A 27,436-nucleotide genomic window follows, 5' to 3' on the forward strand; every position below is an offset into this window, starting at 1 on the left:
CTGCATCTCTGATCAGTCTTCTCCTTGTATGAGCTGAAAGTTTAGAGGGATGGCCAGGTCTTGGTAGATTTGCAGTGGTCTGATACTCCTTCCATTTCAATATTATCGCTTGCACAGTGCTCCTTGGGATGTTTAATGCTTGGGAAATCTTTTTGTATCCAAATCCGGCTTTAAACTTCTTCACAACAGTATCTCGGACCTGCCTGGTGTGTTCCTTGTTCTTCATGATGCTCTCTGCGCTTTTAACGGACCTCTGAGACTATCACAGTGCAGGTGCATTTATACGGAGACTTGATTACACAACAGGTGGATTGTATTTATCATCATTAGTCATTTAGGTCAACATTGGATCATTCAGAGATCCTCACTGAACTTCTGGAGAGAGTTTGCAGCACTGAAAGTAAAGGGGCTGAATAATTTTGCACGGCCAATTTTTCAGTTTTTGATTTGTTAAAAAAGTTTGAAATATCCAATAAATGTCGTTCCACTTCATGATTGTGTCCCACTTGTTGTTGATTCTTCACAAAAAAATACAGTTTTATATCTTTATGTTTGAAGCCTGAAATGTGGCAAAAGGTCGCAAAGTTCAAGGGGGCCGAATACTTTCGCAAGGCACTGTATGTATACTTTTACTTTTGATACTTAAGTATATTTAAAACCAAATACTTTTACTCAAGCAGTATTTTTCTGGCTGACTTTTTAAAACTTTTACCTTCGTAGAAAATTACTCAAGTATCTTTTACTTTTACTCAAGTATGACAATTGGGTATTTTTTCCACTACTGGTAAAGTCTACTAGTTAAAGTTAGGACGGGACAGAATAGGCCATGAAATTGACATAATAAAATGTTCTTATAGCTTAAGCTTGTTCCGATTTGGAGGGCTTGACCGAATTCTTGACAATGGATCAGAATTATATTGGCAGCCTGTCTGCGTGACATTTTGTTTTACATTTTCCCCTTGGCGGTGTATAGATAGAAATGTTGGAATTGTTAAGCAAATTTTCTGCAGTTCTAAAAATTTCTCCATCAAGTTGAAATATATATTTTTATGATTTTTAAAGCTAGTTTCCTGCAATTCTATGCATTTTGCCATGGCTGATGCTGTTATTTTGCTTTCACATAATAACAATGTATAATATTTCTAAATTAATTGTTTTTTGAATGTTCTATTATTTTCTACATAGCTTACTTTTATGTCTGGTTTTAGTCATTTAAGTTTCCACTGAAAGCGTTTTTCCATCCCAAAAATTGTATGAAATAGAAACATTTTTAGCGGCCTGCCCAAGTAGTACAAAGGCAGAAACATCTCTGAATACTTTTGCCTATGGGTCTGTATTGTTTAAGAACATTCACAGCTTTATCTTGTGAACAGTGGATTTATTGTCATTTTATTTATTTTTCTAGAGTTTTCTAATTGATTGTTCACTAATTGATTTGGGGAAATAATGCTGTCCCCAGCAATACTTTTCCACTTTATTTCATGAACTGTTTTAGCTTAAAATAAAAAAAACAGACTGTTGCATTAATGCCTCAGGCACTACTCCTCTGAAAATAACCCCTCTCTCTCTCACACAGATCGTCGACAGAAAGTGCCTTGTCAGACATCCCTACTTGAGCTGCCTGCCTGCACGTCACCTCCACCAAGCATGCAACATTCCCTCCCTCGCTGTGACAGAAGATAGCTCAACCTCAGCCCCTGCCCTACCAACTCATCTTTATCTGGCTCCGTCGCTGCGCTGCCTCAGAAACCCAAGCAGAAATATTTAACTGCAGCGGTTGGGGGAACTGGCCGGACTCTCTGCCAAAACAGAGTGCTGACTGACTCATTCGGAGAAGTTTAGTCAATACCCAACCCACCGTATGCACAAATTTATATTCTCGCCCAAGCAGTGCCATCACCCTCGAAATAGCACCAGTTTCAGTTATCTTCCCCACCCCCTCCCCCCTTCTTCACACTACCACCACATTCGGACGGTCCATCAGTCCACCCTGCCTCTGAGCATGCCCCCGTTGACCTGTCAGTGGCCTGCACCTGGGACTAACTGATTGACGAGCGACGTCTCTTGATTGACAGCTTCTCTGATAGCCGCCATCTCCCAAGCTGCGCCCACATCCAGGTTGCAAGTCCACCAACTCTGCTGCTCTGAAGTCCGCAAGGGCAAACGACTTTCACTGACCCACAATTTTTTTTGCTACACTTTTAGTTGTTTTTTTAGCACACTGAAGAGCCATTAGAGTATAGCCTCTCCTTAAACAAGTGGCTAGCTTTACCCCACCCCGGCATTGCTATGGCTTTAAATATTGCTTCGATGCGAGACACAAAATGGCTGACGCTGGAGGTGTGCCGACAGTTCCAGAGGGGGACATGTTCGCGGAGTGACGAGGAATGCAAATTTGCGCACCCGCCCAAAAGCTGCCAGGTGGAGAACGGAAGGGTGATTGCCTGCTTTGACTCGCTAAAGGTAAGGAATGCAGAGCACAGATAAAGCGGAAGTATTTATTCTAAAGCACATGGCAGGATCTGGCCCATGACACATTTTTGTCAGGCCCGTTCTGTGCGCCAAAAGCGGTGCATTGCCACACACTCCTCCTCCCAGAGACCCACACACACACCTACCCATGAGCCAGCCAGTGTGCTGTATTTTATCATCACTAAACATTTGCAGCATCCCCAACTGTTTGACAACCAATATGACATTATTAGATAAAGGATTCACATGTGAGTGTGGTGAGTCAACAGTTTGATACGCTCCCAAAGTGCGCAGTGGAGAAAAAGTGCATGGACACTTGCCACAGTCCTAGGCTACTAAAATGTTGGAGTCTGGCTTCAGTTTTTTAAAGCTTGACAATGAATAATCAAAAAACTAAACATGCAACAAAACACCTTGCAAAGGGTATACCTATAGGCCTGTTATAGCAACATACAGCTGCTTTCAACTACCTGTGATCCATGCAGTGCGAAAAATTATAAACATATTTTAAGTTTAAATGTTACAACAACTTACCTACTTTTTTGTTATTTGCAATTTTGAAATACTTTTTGATTAGGGTTGTAGCATATTATGCACCTCTGCAAGCATAGCAGCAAAGGCTGGACAATTATTATTTATTTTGTTTAATGTTAAAATGCTCTATCCAGCATCCTATGTACATTTTTAATGAACATATTTTTCTAAAAACAAACAGGCTATGTCTGACCCACAACTTTTTTTTTACAGTGATTGAGTTTGACTCCCCTGTTCTAAGGGCTTCTGTGGTATCGCTCTTCAAATCCTTTGCTCATTAAATTGGGACAGATTTACTGTAAATTTAAATTGGGCACTACAGAGTGCCATTTCATAATGGCTTCACTTTTACCCTGGTTTTAATAGATCTGTCTTGCTGTAGGCCTAATCATTGTTAAACAACTCCCTAATTATAGTAAGTTTAAAACAGCCTGTTAACTTCTCTGGGATATTCGGGACAGTAGCGTCCCACCTCGACAACAGCCAGTGAAAGTGCAGGGCGCCAAATTCAAAACAACAGAAATCTCATAATTAAAATTCCTCAAGCATACAAGTATTTTACACCATTTTAAAGAAACTTCTTGTTAATCCAGCCACAGTGTCTGATTTAAAATAGGCTTTACGGCGAAAGCACACCAAACGATTGTTAGGTAAGCACCTAGTCACAGAAAAACACACAGCCATTTTCCCAGCCAAATAGAGGAGTCACAAAAAGCAGAAATAGAGAGAAAATGAATCACTAACTTTTTATGATCTTCATCAGACAACACTCATGTTACACAATACATGTACAGTGGGGCAAAAAAGTATTTAGTCAGCCACCAATTGTGCAAATTCTCCCACTTAAAAAGATGAGAGGCCTGTAATTTTCATCATAGGTACACTTCAACTATGACAGACAAAATGAGAAGAAAAAAAACATAAGTATTTGGTCAATACCAAAAGTTTATCTCAATACTTTGTTATATACCCTTTGTTGGCAATGACAGAGGTCAAATGTTTTCTGTAAGTCTTCACACACTGTTGCTGGTATTTTGGGCCATTCCTCTATGCAGATCTCCTCTAGAGCAGTGATGTTTTGGGGCTGTTGCTGGGCAACACAGACTTTCAACTCCCTCCAAAGATTTTCAATGGGGTTGAGATCTGGAGACTGGCTAGGCCACTCCAGGACCTTGAAATGCTTCTTACGAAGCCACTCCTTCATTGCCCGGGCGATGTGTTTGGGAACATTGTCATGCTGAAAGACCCAGCCACGTTTCATCTTCAATACCCTTGCTGATGGAAGGAGGTTTTCACTTAAAATCTCACGATACATGGCCCCATTCATTCTTTCCTTTACACAGATCAGTCGTCCTGGTCCCTTAGCAGAAAAACAGCCCCAAAGCATGATGTTTCCACCCCCATGCTTCAGAGTAGGTATGGTGTTCTTTGGATGCAACTCATCATTCTTTGCCCTCCAAACACGACGAGTTGAGTTTTTACCAAAAAGTTATATTTTGGTTTCATCTGACCATATGACATTCTCCCAATCTTCTTCTGGATCATCCAAATGATCTCTAGCAAACTTCAGACGGGCCTGGACATGTACTGGCTTAAGCAGGGGGACACATCTGGCACTGCAGGATTTAAGTCCCTGGCGGCGTAGTGTGTTACTGATGGTAGGCTTTGTTACTTTGGTCCCAGCTCTCTGCAGGTCATTCACTAGGTCCCCTCGTGTGGTTCTGGGATTTTTGCTCACCGTTCTTGTGATCATTTTGACCCCACGGGGTGAGATCTTGCGTGGATCCCCAGATCGAGGGAGAATATCAGTGGTCTTGTATGTCTTCCATTTCCTAATAACTGCTCCCACAGTTGATTTCTTCAAACCAAGCTGCTTACCTATTGCAGATTCAGTCTTCCCAGCCTGGTGCAGGTCTACAATTTTGTTTCTGGTGTCCTTTGACAGCTCTTTGGTCTTGGCCATAGTGGAGTTTGGAGTGTGACTGTTTGAGGTTGTGGACAGGTGTCTTTTATACTGATAAGTTCAAACAGGTGCCATTGATACAGGTAACGAGTGGAGGACAGAGGAGCCTCTTAAAGAAGAAGTTGCAGGTCTGTGAGAGCCAGAAATCTTGCTTGTTTGTAGGTGACCACATACTTATTTTCAACCATAATTTGTAAATAAATTCATTAAAAATCCTACAATGTGATTTTCTGGATTTTTTTTCTTCTCATTTTGTCTGTCATAGTTGAAGTGCACCTATGATGAGAATTACAGGCCTCTCTCATCTTTTTTTAAGTGGGAGAACTTGCACAATTGGTGGCTGACTAAATACTTTTTTGCCCCACTGTATGTTTTGTTAGATAAAGTTCATATTTATATCCAAATATCTGAGTTTACATTGGCGTGTTATGTTCAGTAGTTCCAAAACATCTGGTGATTTTGAAGAGAGCCACATCAATTTACAGAAATACGCATAATAAACATTGCTAAAAGATACAAGTGTTATACATGGAACTTTAGATAAACTTCTCCTTAATGCAACCGCTGTGTCAGATTTCAAAAAAGCTTTACCGAAAAAGCACACCATGTAATAATCTGAGTACAGCACTCAGACAACAAAACAGACAAACAGATATCCGCCATGTTGTACAGTCAAAAGAAGTCAGAAATAGCATTATAAATATTCACTTACCTTTGATTATCTTCATCAGAATGCACTCCCAGGAATCCCAGTTCCACAATAAATGTTTGATTTGTTCGATAAATTCCATAATTTATGTCCAAATACCTCCTTTTTGTTCGCATTTAGTACATAATCCAAACTCACAACGCGCAAGTCCAAGCGAAAGTTCAGACTAAGTTATATTACAGTTCGTAGAAACATGTCATATGAAGTATAGAATCAATCTTTAGGATGTTTTTATCATAAATCTTCAATAATGTTCCAACCGGAGAATTCCTTTGTCTGCAGAATTGCAATGGAACGCAAGCGAACTCTCACGTGAACGCGCGTGGTCAGCTCATGGCACTCTGCCAGAGCCCTGACTCAATCCCCTCTCATTCGTCCCCACTTCACAGCAGAAGCCTCAAACAAGGTTCTAAAGACTGTTGACATCTAGTGGAAGCCTTAGGAAGTGCAATATGACCCCATAGACACTGTGTATTCGATAGGCAATTAGTTGAAAAACTACAAACCTACGATTTCCCACTTCCTGGTTGGATTTTTTTCTCAGGTTTTTGCCTGCCATATAAGTTCTGTTATACTCACAGACATCATTCAAACAGTTTTAGAAACTTCAGTGTTTTCTATCCAAATCTACTAATAGTATGCATATATTAGCAACTGGGCCTGAGTAGCAGGCAGTTTACTCTGGGCACCTTATTCATCCAAGCTACTCAATACTGCCCCCCAGTCCCAAAGAAGTTAAGGTATCTTTATATATTCAATCGAAGCAAATTAGCTTGGCCTATTACATAACAACTTTGTAATATGAGGGGAATCATTCTGGAGCAGGTAATGGGTAAACAACGTGCTATAAATCATTCATACCACAGTATCATGTAAGTACACCTGATTTTAAAATGTTGCTGTTCCAATGCTAGGGGGGGTGCTCAAATTAGTGTGTCAGTTCTCCACGCAATGCCAGAGTCAGACGAGCTTGACCTATAGCGCAAAATGTCAGAGGTCTTCTGTTGTGATCACTGCCACCAGTTGTGGGTTATATGTTTAGCTCTGTTACCATTCCACGTCCATCCTTTATACTAGTGTCTAACATCTGATCGGTGTAGAGGTGTCCGATGGTTCTATTTCTAGACTTTTGTCAGCTGTTACACAAAACATCTTGAATAAGGCGAATGGTTTTTATTTAGCTTATGCAAGCATTTGTTGTAATAGCAATAGCATAAAACTACAAGAGTATGCTGCATGGTCACTTTATTTGGATAGTCCCATATAGATGATCAACAGATACGATAAACACACTATCTGTTGATCAGCACATTCTTGCGACTGTTACGAAAGGGTTATGGTTTGGTTTCGAATATGAGTTAGGGTAACATTTTGTTTTAGACATTGAAAAGACCTAGGCCGATACTGCAATCATGGTGCCTCGTAATCCAATAATTCAACAAGGAATCAATAAGAAAATCAAGTACAAATAAATCCCTGAGAAAGTTCAAGATGAAAGAACCTGACAATAACCTCATATTAAAAGCAGGTCCCCTTACATAACATTACACAGCGAACTACTGCAGTGGGGGTGGGGGAGTGCAGGCTCCCTTGTTTTTAAGACAGCGGCAGCAGTAGCTGCAATAAACCTTGGAAACCTACCCAGTGACAATGATGAATGACCAGAGAAACTGGAGCAGGTATCTTGCCGAACAATAGTCATACGTCACAATGCCTTAGCTTTTTAGATGAAAGTGTGAGCTTTTGCAGCAATTTTAAAGGGACACCAACCAGAAGGTTATGCTGTGTTTATAACACAATCTTCAAGGTCATGCTTTGGGTCAAAGGCAGAAGTGTGAGATGCGCTTTTTACATGATACCAATACTGGGAACTCACTGTTGGTTTGTTATTATTCTGGGGCTGTTCCCGCTGTCGCTGACCCCTTAAGAATGTGGGTTAAGGTCAATGTGCATTCTACATGATACAAACTCTCTGTCCAGCAAGATTTAGGGCCAATATACTATACTTTTCATTTGCAAATTGTGAATGTCATCATCTGTAATGATCACCACCACCTTGGCATGTGTGGATTTCTGCCTGCTTCAGTTCAGAATCAAACCCAATAACCACTCTATAACTACATGAGTATTGGCAGCTCTATGTCATTTAGAGGCAACACGCTGTTGAAAAAGGCATTGTATTTATGGGGACATCAGCTGTTTTCTTGGCAACCCCCTTGTTATTTGTAAATCCCTGTGAGTTATTGCAGAGCAATCGGCCAATTGACTGGCGGTCTATTACAGCTGCCCGGCTCCGTTCAAACCCTGCAACAGCTTAATGGGTTTACAGCTGACTCCAATTGGGATCGATTTGTAATCGTGCCGCGTAAGGACCTGATGTCCGTTCTCCGGGTGTTAGCCTACGTTCTGTCGAGACGCAAACTGCATTGAAATGTCTGATTCGTCACTGACATTTAAATGCGATGTTATTGTTCATATGAAGTGTAAAACAGATACTGAGATGCAACAGAGTCAAATATGAAGGAACTAACTGCAAGGCTGTGTTGAAACGGTGTGTCCTCCTAACCCTCTTTGTAAACTCAGTGTTATTCTGGTTGTTATCTGGGGGAGCCCTGTTCTGCTGACCTGTCCCTCCGAGGCATATCCTCATGTGCCTCGGGAGCCAGTTGAGACATCACCACCAGGCCAATGTCAGAGTCCGAGCTGTCTACTATTATGTCTGCCTGCCTAGATCCTCCTCCGCCACCCCATCTGTGACCAAGGTTATCTAGCCTGTCTGTAGTGCGAGGCGTGACACGGGGAGATCTGAAGGGATCCATTCAAAGGCGTAACCTCAGAGAGGTGAGGTAGAGATACTCTGCTGCATAGAGGCATAAGGCGAGACGAGAACAGAACAGCCAGGCCTTTCAGCCTTCTCGTAAAACCCCCAGAGGCATGACAGTCACCCGACCAAGAGGTTCCACGGGGCGGGGGCAGGGCAGTGAGACAGATGCCAGTCAGGCCACTGGCAGCAGAGCCCAGATAAACGCTGGCAGGATTGACCTGCAGAGGCAGGTTTGAACAACAGGCTTTGCATTCTCCCACCTCTGTGTGCTTTGCATTTATAAGAAGTGCAAGAGAAATTCTGTCACAGGCATCGTTTATGTTCACCGTGCCGTTGTGACTTTGTGACTTTGTCTTGCTGCTCTCAACATTTCATACGGTCTTGTGGATTGCGTTCGTCGTTTCAGTTACTTTTCTCTCCTGATGGACAGAAGTTGTGTGTCGCATACACACTTTGTGTGTGTAAAGCACAATATGTTATCATTACTGTAGGCAAAACTGTCCCTTAAAATAATCTGGGTTTATAAACTAGGTTTGGTTTGAGCTAAGACACATTCAGGATTAATTGGAGTGAGCCTTCCCCCAGAGCAGGTTAGAGCTGAATGATGTGTTGCCATAGCAATTTACCTGGCTAAAAGGTGAGCCACCTTCGTGACAACGGTTATCCGGTTTTGATTTCAGAATTGGCCTAAGTTTGCTCACTTACTCCTCTCACGCTTTGTGGCATAGGCTACAGGTTTTTCTTTGAACTAACCTGGCAACAGTCAGACTACTGTCCAAGGGAACGATGACCGTGAAGGAGGAGGGATTGGGGGACAGCACTGAAGGACAGAAGCTATTTATGAAAACACAAATGCCGGAGTCATGTGATTGTGTCATGGTGGCTGTGAGTGAATAGCCTGTTGTTGAGTGCCGCCTGTTACTGACAAGTCTAGGGGTATAACAGTTTACCAAACCCACCTTTTCGGTACATATTGCAGTTTTGGTTTTGTGGTCATGATTTGGTTTCGGTACAGCGTGAACATTTAATGCCAACCGTTACTGTAGTTTTTGTTTATTTAAGAAAATCCAAAGTGTTGGTATTCCTGATTTCCATATATGATCATGAGTCATATCATGCCTGATGGGAGCACCATCAGGAATACCAACACTTTAGATTTTCTTAAATGAAAACGCACAATTAGTCATCAACAACAGTATTATAAAGTGCAATATCTGTGTGAAATCAATATGTAAACATCACTCAGACATTATATAGGCCTATGCTACAATATGCGCTCTTGTTACTCATAAAGGAGGCGTCTGCCCTGTTAAGCCCTGGAGGTCCATAAACCTGTAGTAAGTGCAATACAGGGTGCATTGGCCAATTCATTTACAACTTCGACTTAAGCTTCCTTATAGAGGTGAGTAGGCTGAAATGGGTGCGAGAGGGCGACGTTCATAAGGTGGCTTGAGCACTTTTACGTGGTGCTGAAATTCCCTATTCTTCTCAACCACCAAGAATGGCCGCATTCCACGGCTATAAACATACCTATCACTCATAACTTCTTTGTCCCGGTCAGAATCCTCTGCTTGTGTTTTTTTATTTTTATGTTTCCGTCTTTCTCCGGTGGTAGGAATACTGGGGTGATTTCAGTGTAACTGTGTCGGCAGCTGCGTAGGCCATTCTCGTTGAGCAGTGGCACTACACTATTTTTGTCCATCGCCTTTGGGGACATTTTGGCTCCCCAGTAGATTAAACTGGATATTCAAACATTGATAGAATCCTCCTGGTTTATCGACCCCACCACTCGCCATCATACATACAGTGCCTTGCGAAAGTATTCGGCCCCCTTGAACTTTGCGACCTTTTGCCACATTTCAGGCTTCAAACATAAAGATATAAAACTGTATTTTTTTGTGAAGAATCAACAACAAGTGGGACACAATCATGAAGTGGAACGACATTTATTGGATATTTCAAACTTTTTTAACAAATCAAAAATTGGGCGTGCAAAATTATTCAGCCCACTTAAGTTAATACTTTGTAGCGCCACCTTTTGCTGCGATTACAGCTGTAAGTCGCTTGGGGTATGTCTCTATCAGCCAGCCAACCCTGGTATACAAAGTGCAGTGGTGCATAAGGGTTTTGCAGTTTAAAATAAATCTCAAAGTGCCATGGTAAAAGGTGTCAATTGATCTCAAACACTGAGCGGAAGCATTCATATATAAAATATCCCCATAGTCTAGTAAGGGCATAAATGTAGCTGATACTAGCCTCCTTCTGGCTTCAAAAGAAAAAACAGCCTTATTCCTAAAATAAAATCCCAATTTCAGCTTAAATTGTTTTGTAAGTTGTTGAATATGCAATTTAAAAGAGAGGCCGTCATCAATTAAAATTCCAAGATATTTGAGGTTACATCCTCAATCTCCTTGCCCTGACAGGTAGTAAGTAATAGGTGAAAGGTTCAGAGGTCTATGTCTTGCTTTAGAAAAGACCATTAGTTTAGTTTTGTCAGTATTGAGGATAAGCTTCAATTGACACAAGGTATGTTGAACAGTATAAAAAGCAGTTTACAAGTTCTGGATAGCTTTTGTAAGAGACGAGGCACAACAGTAAATAACAGTATCATTAGCATGAAAATGAAGTTGCGCATTTTGGACATTTTTGTCTAAATCATTTATATTAATAGTGAATGAAAGTACAGAGCCTTGAGGCGCACCATTAAAGACAGACAATTTAACAGACATAAGCACATCAAATTGAGTGCAAATTGAGTTCGATCAGACAGATAGTTAGCAAGCCGTGCAACTGCATGCTCTGGAAGACCTTCACTCGACAATCTCTGCCTTAGTATAGCATGATCAAATGCCTTACCGAGATCAATATAAAATGAGACACAGTGCTGTTTTTTGTCAATGGTTTCAGTGATATCATTTAAAACCTTCATGGCTGCTGTAATTGTGCTATGCTTCTTCCTGAAGCCCGATTGGTACATTGATAAAATAGATTTACTAAATAAAAGCTATTTTAGCTGTTCACTCACAAGGGTTTCAAGTATTTTCACCAGGGGTGACAGCTTTGATATTGGTCTATAATTATTTTTAAAAATTGGATCTCCCCCTTTTAAAAGTGGTAGAACAAATGATGATTTTAGGATCTTTGGAATTTCATTACATTCCAGGGTTAGATTGAACATATGTACAGTGGGGCAAAAAGGTATTTAGTCAGCCACCAATTGTGCAAGTTCTCCCACTTAAAAAGATGAGAGGCCTGTAATTTTCATCATAGGTACACTTCAACTATGACAGACAAAATTATTTTTAAAAATCCAGAAAATCACATTGTAGGATTTTTTGTAGGAAATTATGGTGGAAAATAAGTAATTGGTCTATAACAAAAGTTTCTCAATACTTTGTTATATACCCTTTGTTGGCAATGACAGAGGTCAAACGTTTTCTGTAAGTCTTCACAAGGTTTTCACATACTGTTGCTGGTATTTTGGCCCATTCCTCCATGCAGATCTCCTCTAGAGCATTGATGTTTTGGGGCTGTTGCCTGGCAACACGGACTTTCAACTCCCTCCAAAGATTTTCTATGGGGTTGAGATCTGGAGACTGGCTAGGCCACTCCAGGACCTTGAAATGCTTCTTACGAAGCCACTCCTTCGTTGCCCGGGCGGTGTGTTTGGGATCATTGTCATGCTGAAAGACCCAGCCACGTTTCATCTTCAATGCCCTTGCTGATGGAAGTAGGTTTTCACTCAAAATCTCACGATACATGGCCCCATTCTTTCTTTCCTTTACACGGATCAGTCGTCCTTGTCCCTTCGCAGAAAAACAGCCCCAAAGCATGATGTTTCCACCCCATGCTTCAGAGTAGGTATGGTGTTATTTGGATGCAACTCAGCATTCTTTGTCCTCCAAACACGACGAGTTGAGTTTTTACCAAAAAGTTCTATTTTGGTTTCAACTGACCATATGACATTCTCCCAATCTTCTTCTGGATCATCCAAATGCTCTCTAGCAAACTTCAGACGGGCCTGTTAATTAGTGCCGATTTCAAGTTTTCATAACAATCGGAAATCGGTATTTTTGGGTGCCGATTTTCCTATTATTATTATTATTATTATTATTATATATCTTTTTACACCTTTTATTTAATCTTTATATAACTAGGCAAGTCAGTTAAGAACACATTCTTATTTTCAATGACGGCCTAGGAACGGTGGGTTAACTGCCTCGTTCAGGGGAAGAAAGACCGATTTTCACCTTGTCAGCTCAGGGGATCCAATCTTGCAACCTTACAGTTAACTAGTCCAACGCAATAACGACCTGCCTCTCTCTCGTTGCACTCCACAAGGAGACTGCCTGTTACGCAAATGCAGTAAGCCAAGGTAAGTTGCTAGCTAGCGTTAAACTTATCTTATAAAAAACAATCAATCATAATCACTAGTTAACTACACATGGTTGATGATATTACTAGATATTATCTAGCGTGTCCTGTGTTGCATATAATCTGACTGAGCATACAAGTATCTAAGTATCTGGCTGTGAAATGGCTGGCTAGTTAGCGCGCGCTAATTGCATTTCAAACTTCACTCGATCTGAGCCTTGGGGTGGTTGTTCCCCTTGCTCTGCATGGGTAACGCTGCTTCAATGTGGTGGCTGTTGTCGTTGTGTTGCTGGTTCAATCCCAGGGAGGAGCGAGGAGAGGGACGGAAGCTATACTGTTACACTGGCAATACTAAAGTGCCTATAAGAACATCCAATAGTCAAAAGGTTCATGAAATACAAATGGTATAGAGGGAAATAGTCCTATAATAACTACAACCTAAAACTTCTTACCTGGGAATATTGAAGACTCATGTTAAAAGGAACCACCAGCTTTCATATGTTCTCATGTTCTGAGCAAGGAACTGAAACGTTAGCTTTCTTACATAGCACATATTGCACTTTTACTTTCTTCTCCAACACTTTGTTTTTGCGTTATTTAAACCAAACTGAACATGTTTCATTATCTACTTGAGGCTAAATTGATTTTATTGATGTATTATATTAAGTTAAAATAAGTGTTAATTCAGAATTGTTGCAATTGTCATTATTACAAAAAAAAAAAAAAAAAAAAAATGTTAAAAATATAAATCGGCCTGATTTTAAATCGGCATCGGCTTTTTTGGTCCTCCAATAATCGGTATCGGCGTTGAAAAATCATAATCGATCGACCTCTACTACATAGTGCACTATATTGGGAATAGGGTGCCATTTGGGTCACTGACATAGCCCCACCGTGTGTTTTTTCTCCCCTGTAAGAACATCTTAGCATGTGCAGTCAGGCAGGAAGCCTGGTGCAAGATTTAAACCAATTGTCAAAGATCTTGACTCGGATTCAACCAAAAACGTCCCCTGACATCTTTGAGCTCTGTGCAGCAGCCACTCCCTCATGCTTCAGTACAGGATCTGGGCAGTGGAGCATGGATTTAACTTGGCACACTTTTCAAATCTTGTTTTTTAATTTTGATCAAAATCATACCTCGCCTATTTGCTACGTTTGCGTACGAGGAAGGAATGCTTCACTTCGTCTTCGTCTTGACTTCTCACGTGTGTGTGTGTGTATATATATATATATATATATATAAGCTTGCAAAATTTTTTCTAGGGGATGGTGGGAGGACATGCATTCCTCAGGGTAATCCCCTAAACTGGGCCACACCCTCGCCTGAGCAAACACGCATGGATGGGGGAATGTATGCCAGGCAGCAAAGCATAGTAAAGCTAGTGATTTCCCCCCCAGGGTCATTCACAACAACAAAGAAGTGCTGGCTGCTGACCTGCGCTTTAACGGTAGGGCTAGCGCTACCGGTGGGGAGGAGGCCAGGCTTTGATGATCCCCCGCAGACAGCATCTTCTCTTAACAGAGGCCTCTCGACACCCCCTCCACACTCAATCACGCCAGACTTAATTTGGTCCCTTTGACGTCACTCTTCCCTGCTACTGTCTTGTGACCCGAGACAGACAGTTAATGGGACGAGGCGAAGGTTAAGTTGGCGCAGATGGTTGCTGCAGCTGATGAGCCCAGTGTTTCCCTCTTAAATGGGCCACTGTTCTGACGTGTATGTGTGTGTGCGCCCGCCTGCCTGCCTGCCTGCCTGCTATGGCCTGCTCAGCTCCACAGTGCAGTATAGCGCAGTGCGGGACTAGTGACAGTCTCTGTGGGCTGGAAACCACAGTCCTGGAATGGACTTCCTAGACACAAATTACGCTGTGAGAATAGGTCAGACCACTGATATAGCACAGCCCCCCGCTCTGACCTCTGCAAAATTGGTCTAGGCAGTTTGAAGCATTGGCTGCTTTAGTCTGTTATTGGGAACTAAAGCTTAGTCATTTTGTATTGATTTCTTCCCCTTCATGATCTAATACAAAGATTCAGCATAGGGTGTTAGTGACACAGTATTACTACCAAGCCAATAATGGGAGACAGAGCAGAAAAAAATCTATCTGTAGGACAGAGGCTTCACCTAGTTATCCCACACAGGCTCTAAATCATTCTCTTTCTCTTCTTTTGATAAAACAAGATGCTCTCTGAGAAATGCTTTTTTCCTTGAAGAATTTCTTCTGCGGAATGTTATTCTTCTACAGTATCCCTCACACTTGTTAATTGCACCATCCATCCACTGTGGGATGTGGTAAACAGGCACTGCAGCAGACCAAGGGGAGATCCAGTGAGTGCAAGGCAGGCAGACCGGAAGCTCGCTACACGCTTGGCCTTTATGCCGTTGTCTGCTTCCTACGTGGCACCCTATTCCCTATGTAGTAAACTACTTTTGACCAGGGCTCATTGGGTTCTGATCTAAAATAATGCACTATATAGGTAATAGGGTGCCATTTGGGACGCAGCCATCGTCATTACTTATTGATCTGAAATGAGCCTAATGCACATTTTAATTGTGCCTTTTCCTTTTTATATAAAAAAAAAATATATATTTTATTTATACATGATTTTGTTAGGGCTGGGATGATACAAGTATTGCAGTAGTCATTAGTATCGTGGCAAGGAAACAAAACCCAAGCATGTTTAACTTATTTTGGGAAACAGCCCTAATGTTGTAATTTATGCTGTCATCCAGAGTCACATTTGTTTTTCAAGCTATATGTATGGAGACGCTGAGAAGCAGGTGCAGGTGAAATGTTTAATAAAACATGAAAAGAGACAACATAACAGTGGCGTCTACTCATAAACACTGGAACAATACTGACTAAGGAGAGAACTAAAGGGACTGACCAATATAGGAGAGGTAATCAGGAAGGTAATGGAGTCCAGGTGACTATCATAAGGACATGCAGGTGCACGTAATGATTGATGCCAGTTGTGCGTAATGATTGATGCCAGTTGTGCGTAATGATGGATCCTAGGGCTGTTGGTTAGTATTCCGGCGATGTTGAACGCCGGAGGGGAGGAGCGGGAGTAGACATGACACTATAGCACACAATATTTTACATACAGCAGGTTTTTATAGGACAAATAGTTGTCTGCTTCGTTTTCATTTTTGCCATGGAAAAAATATTGCGATACTGGAATTGTACCGGCCCTAGATTTTGGTCATTCACTTTTGTTGGGTAGCAGTTTTTCTCTTCAACTGGTTTGAGCATAATCGAGTTACCCTTACAAGGCACCTTGTTTTTTCTGATACTCTGTCATCCCTCATCAGTTTACAACAGAATCACATCCTAGACAAATAAACCACTAGATAAAAAATATATATATATATATATATATATATATATATATATATATATATATATATATATATATATATATATATTACACACTGCTCAAAAAAATAAAGGGAACACTTAAACAACACAATGTAACTCCAAGTCAATCACACTTCTGTGAAATCAAACTGTCCACTTAGGAAGCAACACTGATTGACAATAAATTTCACATGCTGTTGTGCAAATGGAATAGACAACAGGTGGAAATTATAGGCAATTAGCAAGACACCCCCAATAAAGGAGTGGTTGTGCAGGTGGTGACCACAGACCACTTCTCAGTTCCTATGCTTCCTGGCTGATGTTTTGGTCACTTTTGAATGCTGGCGGTGCTTTCACTCTAGTGGTAGCATGAGGCACATCAATGCGAGCTGTGGCAAGAAGGTTTGCTGTGTCTGTCAGCGTAGTGTCCAGAGCATGGAGGCGCTACCAGGAGACAGGCCAGTACATCAGGAGACGTGGAGGAGGCCGTAGGAGGGCAACAACCCAGCAGCAGGACCGCTACCTCCGCCTTTGTGCAAGGAGGAGCACTGCCAGAGCCCTGCAAAATGACCTCCAGCAGGCCACAAATGTGCATGTGTCTGCTCAAACGGTCAGAAACAGACTCCATGAGGGTGGTATGAGGGCCCGACGTCCACAGGTGGGGGTTGTGCTTACAGCCCAACACCGTGCAGGACGTTTGCCATTTGCCAGAGAACACCAAGATTGGCAAATTCGCCACTGGTGTGATTTTGTTGTCAGCACATTCAACTATGTAAAGAAAAAAGTATTTAATAAGAATATTTCATTCATTCAGATCTAGGATGTGTTATTTTAGTGTTCCCTTTATTCTTTTGAGGTGTGTGTGTGTGTGTGTATGTATATGTATGTATGTATGTATGTATGTATGTATGTATGTATATATATACATATATATATATATATGTATATATATATGTATATATATATATATATATATATTTCAGTGAATTTTGCTGGAGGTGGAGTGGGGATTAATTAAGCAACAGTAGCATACTTTCGTTAACACACTTTTTTTTCTCCCCTATGTCAAAAATAGAAAACTTGTCATTCCATGAGTGGATTGCGTTATTCTAAAATGTATATAATTATATTCTTCTCATCAATCTACGCACGACACCCCATAATAACTGAAATACCTTATTTACCTAAGTATTCAGACCCTTTGCTATGAGACTCTTTTGAGCTCAGATGCATCCTTGATGTTTCTACAACTTGATTGGAGTCCACCTGTGGTAAATTAAATTCATTGGACATGATTTGGAATGGCACACACCGGTCTATATAAGGTCCCACAGTTGACAGTGCATGTCAGAGCAAAAAGCAAGCCATGAGGTTAAAGGAATTGTCCATAGAGCTCCGAGACAGGATTGTGCCAAGGTACAGATCTGGGGAAGGGTACCAAAACATTTCTGCATCATTGAAGGTCCCCAAGAACACAGTGGCCTCCATTCTTAAATGGAAGAAGTTTGGAACCGCCAAGACTCTTCCTAGAGCTGGCCGCCCGGCCAAACTGAGCAATCAGGGGAGAAGGACCTTGGTCATGGAGGTGACCAAGAACCCAATAGTCACTTTGATAGAGTTCTAGAGTTCCTCTGTGGAGATGGGAGAACCTTCTAGAAGGACAACCATCTCTGCAGCACTTCACCAATCAGGCCTTTATGGTAGTGACCAGGCGGAAGTTACTCTTCAGTAAAAGGCACTGGTCTGATGAAATCAAGATTGAACTCTTTGGCCTGAATGCCAAGTGTCACATCTGGAGGAAACCTGGCACCATCCCTACGGTGAAGGCGGTGGTGGCAGCATCCATGCTGTGGGTATGTTTTTTTTTTTTTTTTTTGGCGCCAGGGCCTGGGAGACTAGTGAGGATCGAGGGAAAGATGAACTGAGCAAAGTACAGAGAGATCTTTGATGAAAACCTGCTCCACAACGCTCTGGACCTCAGACTGTGGCGAAGGTTCACCTTTCAACAGGACAACAGCCCTAAGCACACAGCTGAGACAACGCAGGCTTCGGGACAGAAACAAGCTTTTCGTTGCACCTGCGAGATCATCTGCGAATCTGTGTACGCGACCAATAAACTTTTGATTTATATTTTTTTTAGTACACAAAAACGGGGACCACTTGGCTCATTAGCACAACTTTCAAAACTACTGGCTGAAATTATACAAAAGTTTGAGAGTGCATCTTTAAGCTTGCATTCAGTTTCCCCTTGATGTTGTACACAACAAGCTTCCATCCCCTCTGTCACAAGGGGATTAATGGCTGATTTTTAAGATGAAATTGTCAACCCTGTGCCTTTTTTGTAGTCACTTTTATAGTATTTTTATGTATTTATTAACCTCTGGGAAGAAGTATTTGTTATGAAGTTGAACATGTGCTCTTTATTACATAACTTTAAAATTAAGCTAAATTAACATCATTTTTTGGGTGGGGACTACATTTCTCTTATTTGTTCAATGACCTACACTCCACCTAGGTACTTTGTTTTCCTCGTTGTGTTTTGTGAGCCTTGGGATCTGGTGATACAGAATGTAACCAGTCTGGGAGCAGCTAGGAGACAGGTAGCCACAGCTGTCTTCAGAGAGGATTGAGTCCCTTTAATGAGCCACGGGCCTTATTTTAATTGGCCTTAAAAAATAAAATCTGAGGCACAACCACGACCAATTAATTTGACTGGTAAGCTTTAGTGCCATGCAGAATAGGGTGCCATTGGGTATGGAGCTAGCCTAGGCAGCCAATAGTGACCGCTAGATCTGCACTCTCGTCTAGGTTTGATGTAATACACTTGTGTCCCGTAGCCCTACTCATGCATAAAGTATCCTCTATTCAGGCTGCAAAAGCATAATTTTCCTGCTTAACTAGCTCTAATGGTGAGCCCCTTACCCCCAAAAAATGAAAATATGTGTTCTGTCCTTTCAAAAACAATGAATTTAGCAGCATGGATTTATTATGTTTGAGCAAAATAACAGTGTTAGCCATGGCAAAATGCATAGAATTGCAGGGAATTAACTTTAAAACTGCAACATGTTCTCTCAGCTGCATGTCAATTTCTTTTTTGAATTTTCTTCACAATTCAGCCACATTGACAAGTCGGCCGTGCCCATTGCCACACCCCCTGCCACGCCACCACCTAAGCCTCTTTTCGATCCAGACAAAACACTATGTTCAATCATGGCTTTATACAACAGGCCTATATCCCAAGAGAGTCCTTGAGTGACTTAGTGTACAAATGTAGACTTAGTGGACCAGTATGACAGACCAGTATGACTCATCTTTAGCAGACAAGCTATCAACTGAAAGCCCATGTGATATAAGAGCTGCTATGAGGTCTTTGAGGTTTACCAGAAGAGACTAGGGCTGCATCCCTATTGACACCCTATTCTCTATTTTGTGCATTACTTTTGACCATTTGGGAAGTAGCCAAGTTTTTCCTTAACTCTACAATGGAGTTGAGCGGAGACGACTGTGGGCGGACTGAACCTCCGATTACATCGAATTGCTGTCGGTCAATACGTGTAAAAATGTCATTCTTAAACCCTTAGTGTGTACCTTTTGTCCTCTGTTGCTGCGTGCATTTCATTGTTTGCTGAAATATATACTTTAAGTAAAACTTTAGTCAAATATAACCACTGACTGTTTCCTCGTATTGACTGACAGGGACTCGATGTTGTCGGAAGTACATTTTGCTCAGTCGTCGTAACCCAACTCCACCGAGATGTACAGTGCTTTCAGAAAATATTCGCACCCAAAGACTTTTTTCCAAATGTTATTTTACAGCCTGAATTTAAAATGGATTGCATTTAGATTTTCTGTCACTGGCCTACACACAATAACCCATAATGTCAAAGTGGAATTATGTTTTTAGAGTGTTTTACAAATTAATAAAAAATGAAAGCTGAAGTGTCAATAAGTATTCAACTCCTTGTTATGGCAAGCTTAAATGAGTTCAGGGGTAAACATTTGCTTAACAAGTCACGTAATAAGTTGCATGGACTCACACTCTGTGCAATAATAGTCGTTAAAAAAATATTTTTTAAACATTCTCCTCTCTGTACCCCACACATACAATTATCTGTAAGATCCCCCAGTTGAAAAGGGCATTTCAAGCACAGATTCAACCACAGAGACCTGGGGGTTTTTCCAATGCCTCACAACCGGCACCTATTACTAGATGGGTAAAAAAATAAAAAAGCAGACATTGAATATCCCTTTGAGCATGGGGAAGTTATTAATGACACTTTAATGGCGTATCAATACACCCAGTCACAAAAGATACAGGCGTCCATTGCCGGAGAGGAAGGAACCCGCACAGGGATTTCATCATGAGGCCAATGGTGACTTTAAAACAGAGTTTAATGGATGTGATAGGAGAAAAGAGGATCAACAACATTGTAGTTACTCCACAATACTAAACTAAATGAGAGGGTGAAAAGAATGACGCCTGTACAGAATACAAATATTCCAAAACATGCATCCTGTTTGCAATAAGGCACTAAAGTAAAACTGCAAATAATTTAATTTAGTCCTGAATACAAATCATTATGTTCGGGGCAAATCCAACACAACACATCACTGAGTACCACTCATAGTGGTGGCTGCTTTGTGTTATGAGTATGCTTGTCATCGACAAGGACTAGGATGTTTAGGATAAAAAGAACCCGAATAGAGCTAAGCACAGGCAAAATCCTAGCGGAAATCCTGGTTCAGTCTACATGTGACAATTTTTCTTCCACTTTGACATTACATGGTATTTTGTGTAGATCATTGACAAAAAATTACAATTAATTCAATTTGATTCCCACCTTGTAACAAAACAATGTATAAAAAGTGAAGGGGTGTTAATACTTTCTGAAGGAACTATACATTTAGTGGAGTTGAGAAACCCAGCTATTTGGAATGCAGTCTAAAGCTGTGCTGAAAGGCAGGTCTCTTCCCTGTCTGTATCATATCAAGCAAAGTAGATTTACTTATCACTAGCCCAGTGAATGACTTGTCTGTATGTATAAGAGATTTAATTATTTCCTCTCACTTTCTGGGAATGTCGGGGGGAGTGAGGCGGCCATCTTGGCGTGATTTAACCCTTGAAGTGAAGCACTCTTGTTTTAGTCAGGTGAGGTAGCCTTAAAGTCCCAGGCTTAACTTGACTATACTTTTAAACTCATTGGAATGCAATTCTGAGCCTATATCCTATCTGAATGCATAGATATGCAATATGATATGAATTTCCCCTTAAGGTGACTGACCAGGGAAGTATTAATTTGGAGTCATACAGAAGCTAACGCGGTGGGACCTACCCAAATCTGTCAAATAAGAAACATGTTTTATGTTGCAGAGCTAATGCGAATACACCCCAGCTTACTGTTATCATACTGACCGTGGGTTGCAGTGGTGGGCACCCAACAAGCTGTTAATGTGGAAGGTACTTCATTTGTCGTGTGAGTGTCTGCAATGCACCAGTGATTAATGAACAAAGCGGGGGCAACCAGATGTGGAGGCCACCAAAATAGCACCTCTAATGAGCTGGTGTTTTTCTTTCTTGCCCACTGAATCTTACCTTAAACTCCCTCGATGTCTGAACAACCATACCACGCTAATACTGTGTCCCAAATGGCCCACGATTCCCTATATAGTGCATTACTTTTGACCGGAGTAGTGCACTACCTTTGACCACGACCCATAGGACTGATCAGAAGTAGTGCACTATATTTAGTGAATAGGGTACCATTTGGCGCACACAATATATCCGTCAGGGAATGCTTTCTGATTTTTGAGAAACTGAATGAAACCGAACTGAATGAATGATGCATCTTGACATAGAGATTCAGCAATTACAAAATTACACTGATTGGCCCAAGGCGTGAGCTTTAGTAATTAACTGAAATGTGTTGGTCACATGTGATATCTCAATTGGCTGGGGGGGTTGTGTTGCTGCATCATTCGTGGGGAACGACATGTTTACTGTTGCCTTGAACTTTATGTGTCAGGATAGCATCTGTCAAAGTGCACATGCGTTTCAATTGTGGATAATGTTCTAATGATTAGAGGCCAGATTGATTACCATTCCAATTGCACTAAGGGTGCCTAATGATTTGACCATGAACAAAGTACCTCATAATTACATAACTGACAACTACAAATACTAGATTAGACGAGTCGTTATTATAGTGATATGGTTCGACCGGCGAGGTTGAGAAGCCTTTCGGTCAACAGCAGTGTTTTCCATGTTCTCCAGTGCTCTACACACTCCAGGGTTGTAATCACTAGAAAACCAAACGGAATAAAACGCACCAAAATGGGGAGGGACTACCTGAACTTGTCCAATAAGAAACACCTGCTTTCATTGCAAAATGTTGCACTGGTATGTACTAATGATACAACCCAGTATACCATATACTCTGCAGCATGCCTTTCCTCCCTTCCCCCCCAGTGTATGGTCGTGTGGTAAAGGTCTATAGAGGTTGCTGGTGGTAGGAGCAGGGGTGGGGGGGCATGCAGAGTTCAGGGATGAAATTGAGATGGGCAATTTCACACCCAGCAGATGCCTGCGCCACTGACCTGCAGTGACAGGTGGGGGATACTAATTGGCAGCGCACATAGGGTCAGGGCCTACAAACTGTCTGTATCCCGAAGGCACCCTATTCCCTTTATAGTGCACTACTTTTGACCAGAGCACCATGGGTTCTAGTCAAAAGTAGAGCTCTATATAGGGTACCATTTGGGATGCCTACACACTTCCCCAGACTCAGATGATCCCATGGAGGGAGAGAAGGGTGTACAGTGGGAGGGAAAGATGGATGGGAGTATTGGTGGTGGGGGGGAACACAAATTGGCAGAGCATATACTGTTGCAGTTAATTAAAACTCATGGTGTGTTTGTATTTGTAGTAATTATAACTACCCTAGGTGGGAGGAAGCGGTAGGTGGAAGGAAGGCAGGGAGAGGTAGGCGGGACCAAGGGCTGGAGGGGAAAAGTAGGTGAGAGTTGGGAGAGTTAGGTGTAAGGAGTGAGGGAGGAAGGCAGGACCAAGGGCGAGAGGGAAAAAGTAGGTGGGAGGTTTGGAGGGAGAGGTAGGAGTGATATGGTGGAGGGATGGAGAGGTAGGAGTGATATGGTGGAGGGATGGAGAGGTAGGAGAGTGATATGGTGCAGGCAGGAGAGTGATGGTGGAGGGATGGAGAGGTAGGAGTGATATGGTGGAGGGATTGAGAGGTAGGAGTGATATGGTGGAGGGAAGGAGTGAGCGTGTGTTCTTCGGGTGACGCAGGGATTCTAAACTCTTATACTTCCATTTGTCATTGTTTAATAAAGACCAATGCAATTCAACGTTTACATTCATTAACAAATTATGAAATGAGACTAATTTATTGTCTCTGTTAGACAGGCTTTACTCATAGAAACACAAACTCTCTCTGGGGGTTTTCTCTGTCTTGCTCTGCCCCTCTCTCCCTCTATTCCCGATACACGAGTGTTGGCTTGGTCATTCTGGCGTGTGTGTACGCTGATGGTAGAAATAAAAGGTGTGCTTACTCCACTTGAGTGGCTTGTGTGAGTCATCGCTCTTGGGCTCTAATTCACTTCCTGTAGCGCAAGGCAACCTTGGCCTTATATTTAGAACCAGAAGGCCAACATCACCAGAGAGCCTACATACAGTACCTAGCTAGCTACCTACCTCTGGGTCATGTTCATTAGGGCATGCATAATTTTAAAACGCTTTGCAAAGGAAAACAAACATTTGTATTTATCATTGGACAAGTCCAGGTAGTCTGTCCCTGTTTCAGTCCATTTCATGTGTTTTGCTTCCTTATGAACATGGCCCTGGTGAGGAGCTGCCACGACATCACTAAGCCCTCAGAGGCTCTTGAGTTCAGCCCTACAGGTGGATATCTGTCACCAGGGGAAACTATCCCAACCAGAAAACAATATTTTGTATGCATTCTGTCCTCGCTTGGTTGTCATGCTCGCACAAGGTGTCTCCCCAATCACTCTCTTACTCCTGTGGTCCTGTGTGGCTCAGTTGTAATTCAAGTCATTTTCGATTAAAAAGTGGCATATTATAGAAAGATGACGGAAATGCACAGGGTAGAGGAAAAGGTATATGCCAAACCAACGTGCATGAATTGGGTTATGCGAGAATATGCTAAGCCACTCTTGAAGGGCAGTTGACGTTAATTAATTTTTTTTCTTTTTTTCTTTACATTACCGGATGACATCCTTCATCAGGGTGTCTGTGTCCAAATGGCACCCTATTCCCTACCTGCACTACTTTTGACCTTAAGCTGGAATATGGTGCCATTTCAACGCATATGGAGGACTGATGTCTTGTTTATAAGCGCCACTTCATAGTTTGAGAGTGATTTTACTAATACAGCATTTTCCTTCAATGAATTGTGAATGATAGAAAAGGCCCATAACACAACCCAACACTGTAACCTTGGACAAACTGGCCTGCGTCAGCCATGTCTCCCATATTACAGATTTCCTTGTCTGTCCCAAATGGCACCCTATTGCACTACTTTTGACCGGAGCCCTATGGGTAAGTAGTACACTAAATACGGAATGATATGCCATTTGGTATGCATCTGTGAGAGAATTACATGGCTATAGAGTTAAGCATGTACTCTAAACATAAAGGTAAACAAAGGAGGCAGAGTTTTTTTTAATATATTTTATTTATTTATTTATTTTTTTAAATTAATGTTTTTAAAAATGAATTCCATGTTCTAAAGAATTTTTTCGAAAGTACCTGTTCAGCGTTTGTGGTTTTTCTGGTTTGAGTGTTCGGAGTACCTGCTGAGGCTCCCTTGTGTGACTGGTGATTTTTAGAATATCAATTGAAATTCTTGAGTTTTGATTAAAGGCATCTAACATGTGATCATTGTAGTGCCTTCAGAAAGTATTCATACCACTTGACATTTTCCACACTGAAATTAAAGCCTGAAATTATTCAATTGAGATTTTGTCATGGGCCTACACACAATTCCCTACAATGTCAAAATGGAATTAGGTTTTACATTACATTTACATAAACGCTCAAATGTCTTGATTCTAAAAGTATTCAACCCTTTTGTTATGGCAAGCTTAAATAGGTTCAGGAGAGAGAATTTGCTAACAAGTCACATAAGTGATTATAATAGTTTTTAACATGCTTTTTGAATGACTACCTCATCTGTACCGCACACACACAATTATCTGTAAAATCCCTCAGTTGAGCAGTGAATTTCAAACACAAATTCAACCACACAGACCAGGGAGGTTTTTCCAATGCCTTGCAGAGAAGGGCCCTTATTGGTAGTTGGGTAAAACTTTTTTGAAGCAAACATTGAATATCCCTTTGAGCATGGTGAAGTTATTAATTACACTTATCAATACACCCCGTCACTACAAAGATACAGGCGTCCTTCCTAACTCAGTTGCCGGAGAGGAAGTTAACCGCTCAGGGATTTCACCATTAGGCCAATGGTTCTTTTAAAAACCATTACAGAGTTTAATGGCTGTGATGGGAGAAAATGGAGGATCAAGAACATTGTAGTTAATCCACAATACTAATGTAAATGACAGAGTGAAAAGAAGGTAGCCTGTACAGAATACAAATATTCCAAAACATGCATCTTGTTTGTAAATAGGCACTAAAGTAAAACTGCAATAAATGTGGCAAAGAAATTAACTTTGTCCTGAATACAAAGTGTTATGTTTGGGGCAAATCCAAGACAACACATCACTGAGTACCACTCTTCATATTTTCAAGAATGGTGGTTGCTGCATTCTGTTATGGGTATACTTGTCATTGGATGTTTTGTGATAAAAATAAACATAATAGCAAAATCCTAGGATGCTGTTCGACTACAGCTCAGCATTTAACACCATAGTACCATAGTTTAACACCAAACTTATCATTTAAGACCCCGGGTCTCGACCCCGCCCTGTGCAACTGGGTCCTGGACTTCCTGACGGGCCACCCCCAGGATGGTGAGGGTAGGTAACAACATCTCCACCCCGCTGATCCTTATCACTGGGGCCCCACAAGGGTGCGTTCTCAGCCCTCTCCTGTACTCTCTGTTCACCCATGACTGCGTGGCCTTGCACGCCTCCATCTCAATCATCAAGGTTGCAAACGACACTGCAGTGGTAGACTTGATTACCAACAACGACGAGACGGCCTACAGGGAGGAGGTGAGGGCCCTCGGAGTGTGGTGTCAGGAAAATAACCTCGCGCTCAATGTCAACAAACAAAAGAGATGATCGTGGACTTCAGGAAACAGCAGAGGGAGCAGCCCCCTATCCACATCAACGGGACAGTAGTGGAGAAGGTGGAAAGTTTTAAGTTCCTCGGCGTACACATCACAAACAAACTGAAATGGTCCACCCACACACAGACGGCGTGGTGAAGAAGGCGCAGTAGCGCCTCTTCAACCTCAGGAGGCGGAAGAAATTTGGCTTGTCACCAAAAACACTCTCAAACTTTTACAGATGCACAATCGAGAGCATCCTGTCGGGCTGTATCACCGCCTGGTACGGCAACTGCTCCGCCCACAACCGTAAGGCTCTCCAGATTGTAGTGAAGTCTGCACAACGCATCACCGGGTACAAACTACCTGCCCTCCAGGACATCTACAGCGCCCAATGTCACAAGAAGGCCAAAAAGATCATCAAGGACAACAACCACCCGAGCCACTGCCTGTTCACCCTGCTATCATCCAGAAGGCAAGGTCAGTACAGGTTAGAGGTCGACCGATTATGATTTTTCAACGCCGATACCGAATATTGGCGGACCAAAAAAGCCGATACCAATTAATCGGCCAATTTTTTTACAATATTTTTTTTATAATTGTAGTAATGACAATTACAACAATACTGAATGAACACTTATTTTACCTTAATACATCAATAAAATCAAGTTAGCCTCAAGTAAATAATGAAACATGTTGAATTTGGTTGAAATAATGCAAAAAAAAAGTGTTGGAGAAGAACATAAAAGTGCAATATGTGCTATGTAAGAAAGCTAACGTTTCAGTTCCTTGCTCAGAACATGAGAACATATGAAAGCTGGTGGTTCCTTTTAACATGAGTTTTCAATATTCCCAGGTAAGACATTTTAGGTTGTAGTTATTATAGGAATTATAGGACTATTTCCCTCTATAACATTTGAATTTCATTAACCTTTG

General features: G+C 41.6%; 1 protein-coding gene across 36 annotated transcripts in view; it reads left to right on the forward strand.

Annotated features, from left to right (window-relative positions):
* The window catches only part of LOC110495966 (muscleblind-like protein 2a), a 99,661-nt gene that overhangs the window by 15,723 nt on the left and 56,502 nt on the right, over window positions 1–27,436 (forward strand). For all 36 annotated transcript variants that reach the window (XM_090208306.1, XM_090208305.1, XM_090208308.1 and 33 more), the window contains exon 2: window positions 1,577–2,463. In XM_090208306.1, coding sequence (XP_090064432.1) covers window positions 2,290–2,463 — 174 coding nt within the window. In that variant the 5' untranslated portion in view covers window positions 1,577–2,289. The remainder of the gene's footprint in view (window positions 1–1,576; window positions 2,464–27,436) is intronic.

Source organism: Oncorhynchus mykiss, chromosome 18, assembly GCF_057628025.1.
Source record: "Oncorhynchus mykiss isolate SJ-2025 chromosome 18, ASM5762802v1, whole genome shotgun sequence".
Lineage (NCBI taxonomy): Eukaryota > Metazoa > Chordata > Actinopteri > Salmoniformes > Salmonidae > Oncorhynchus > Oncorhynchus mykiss.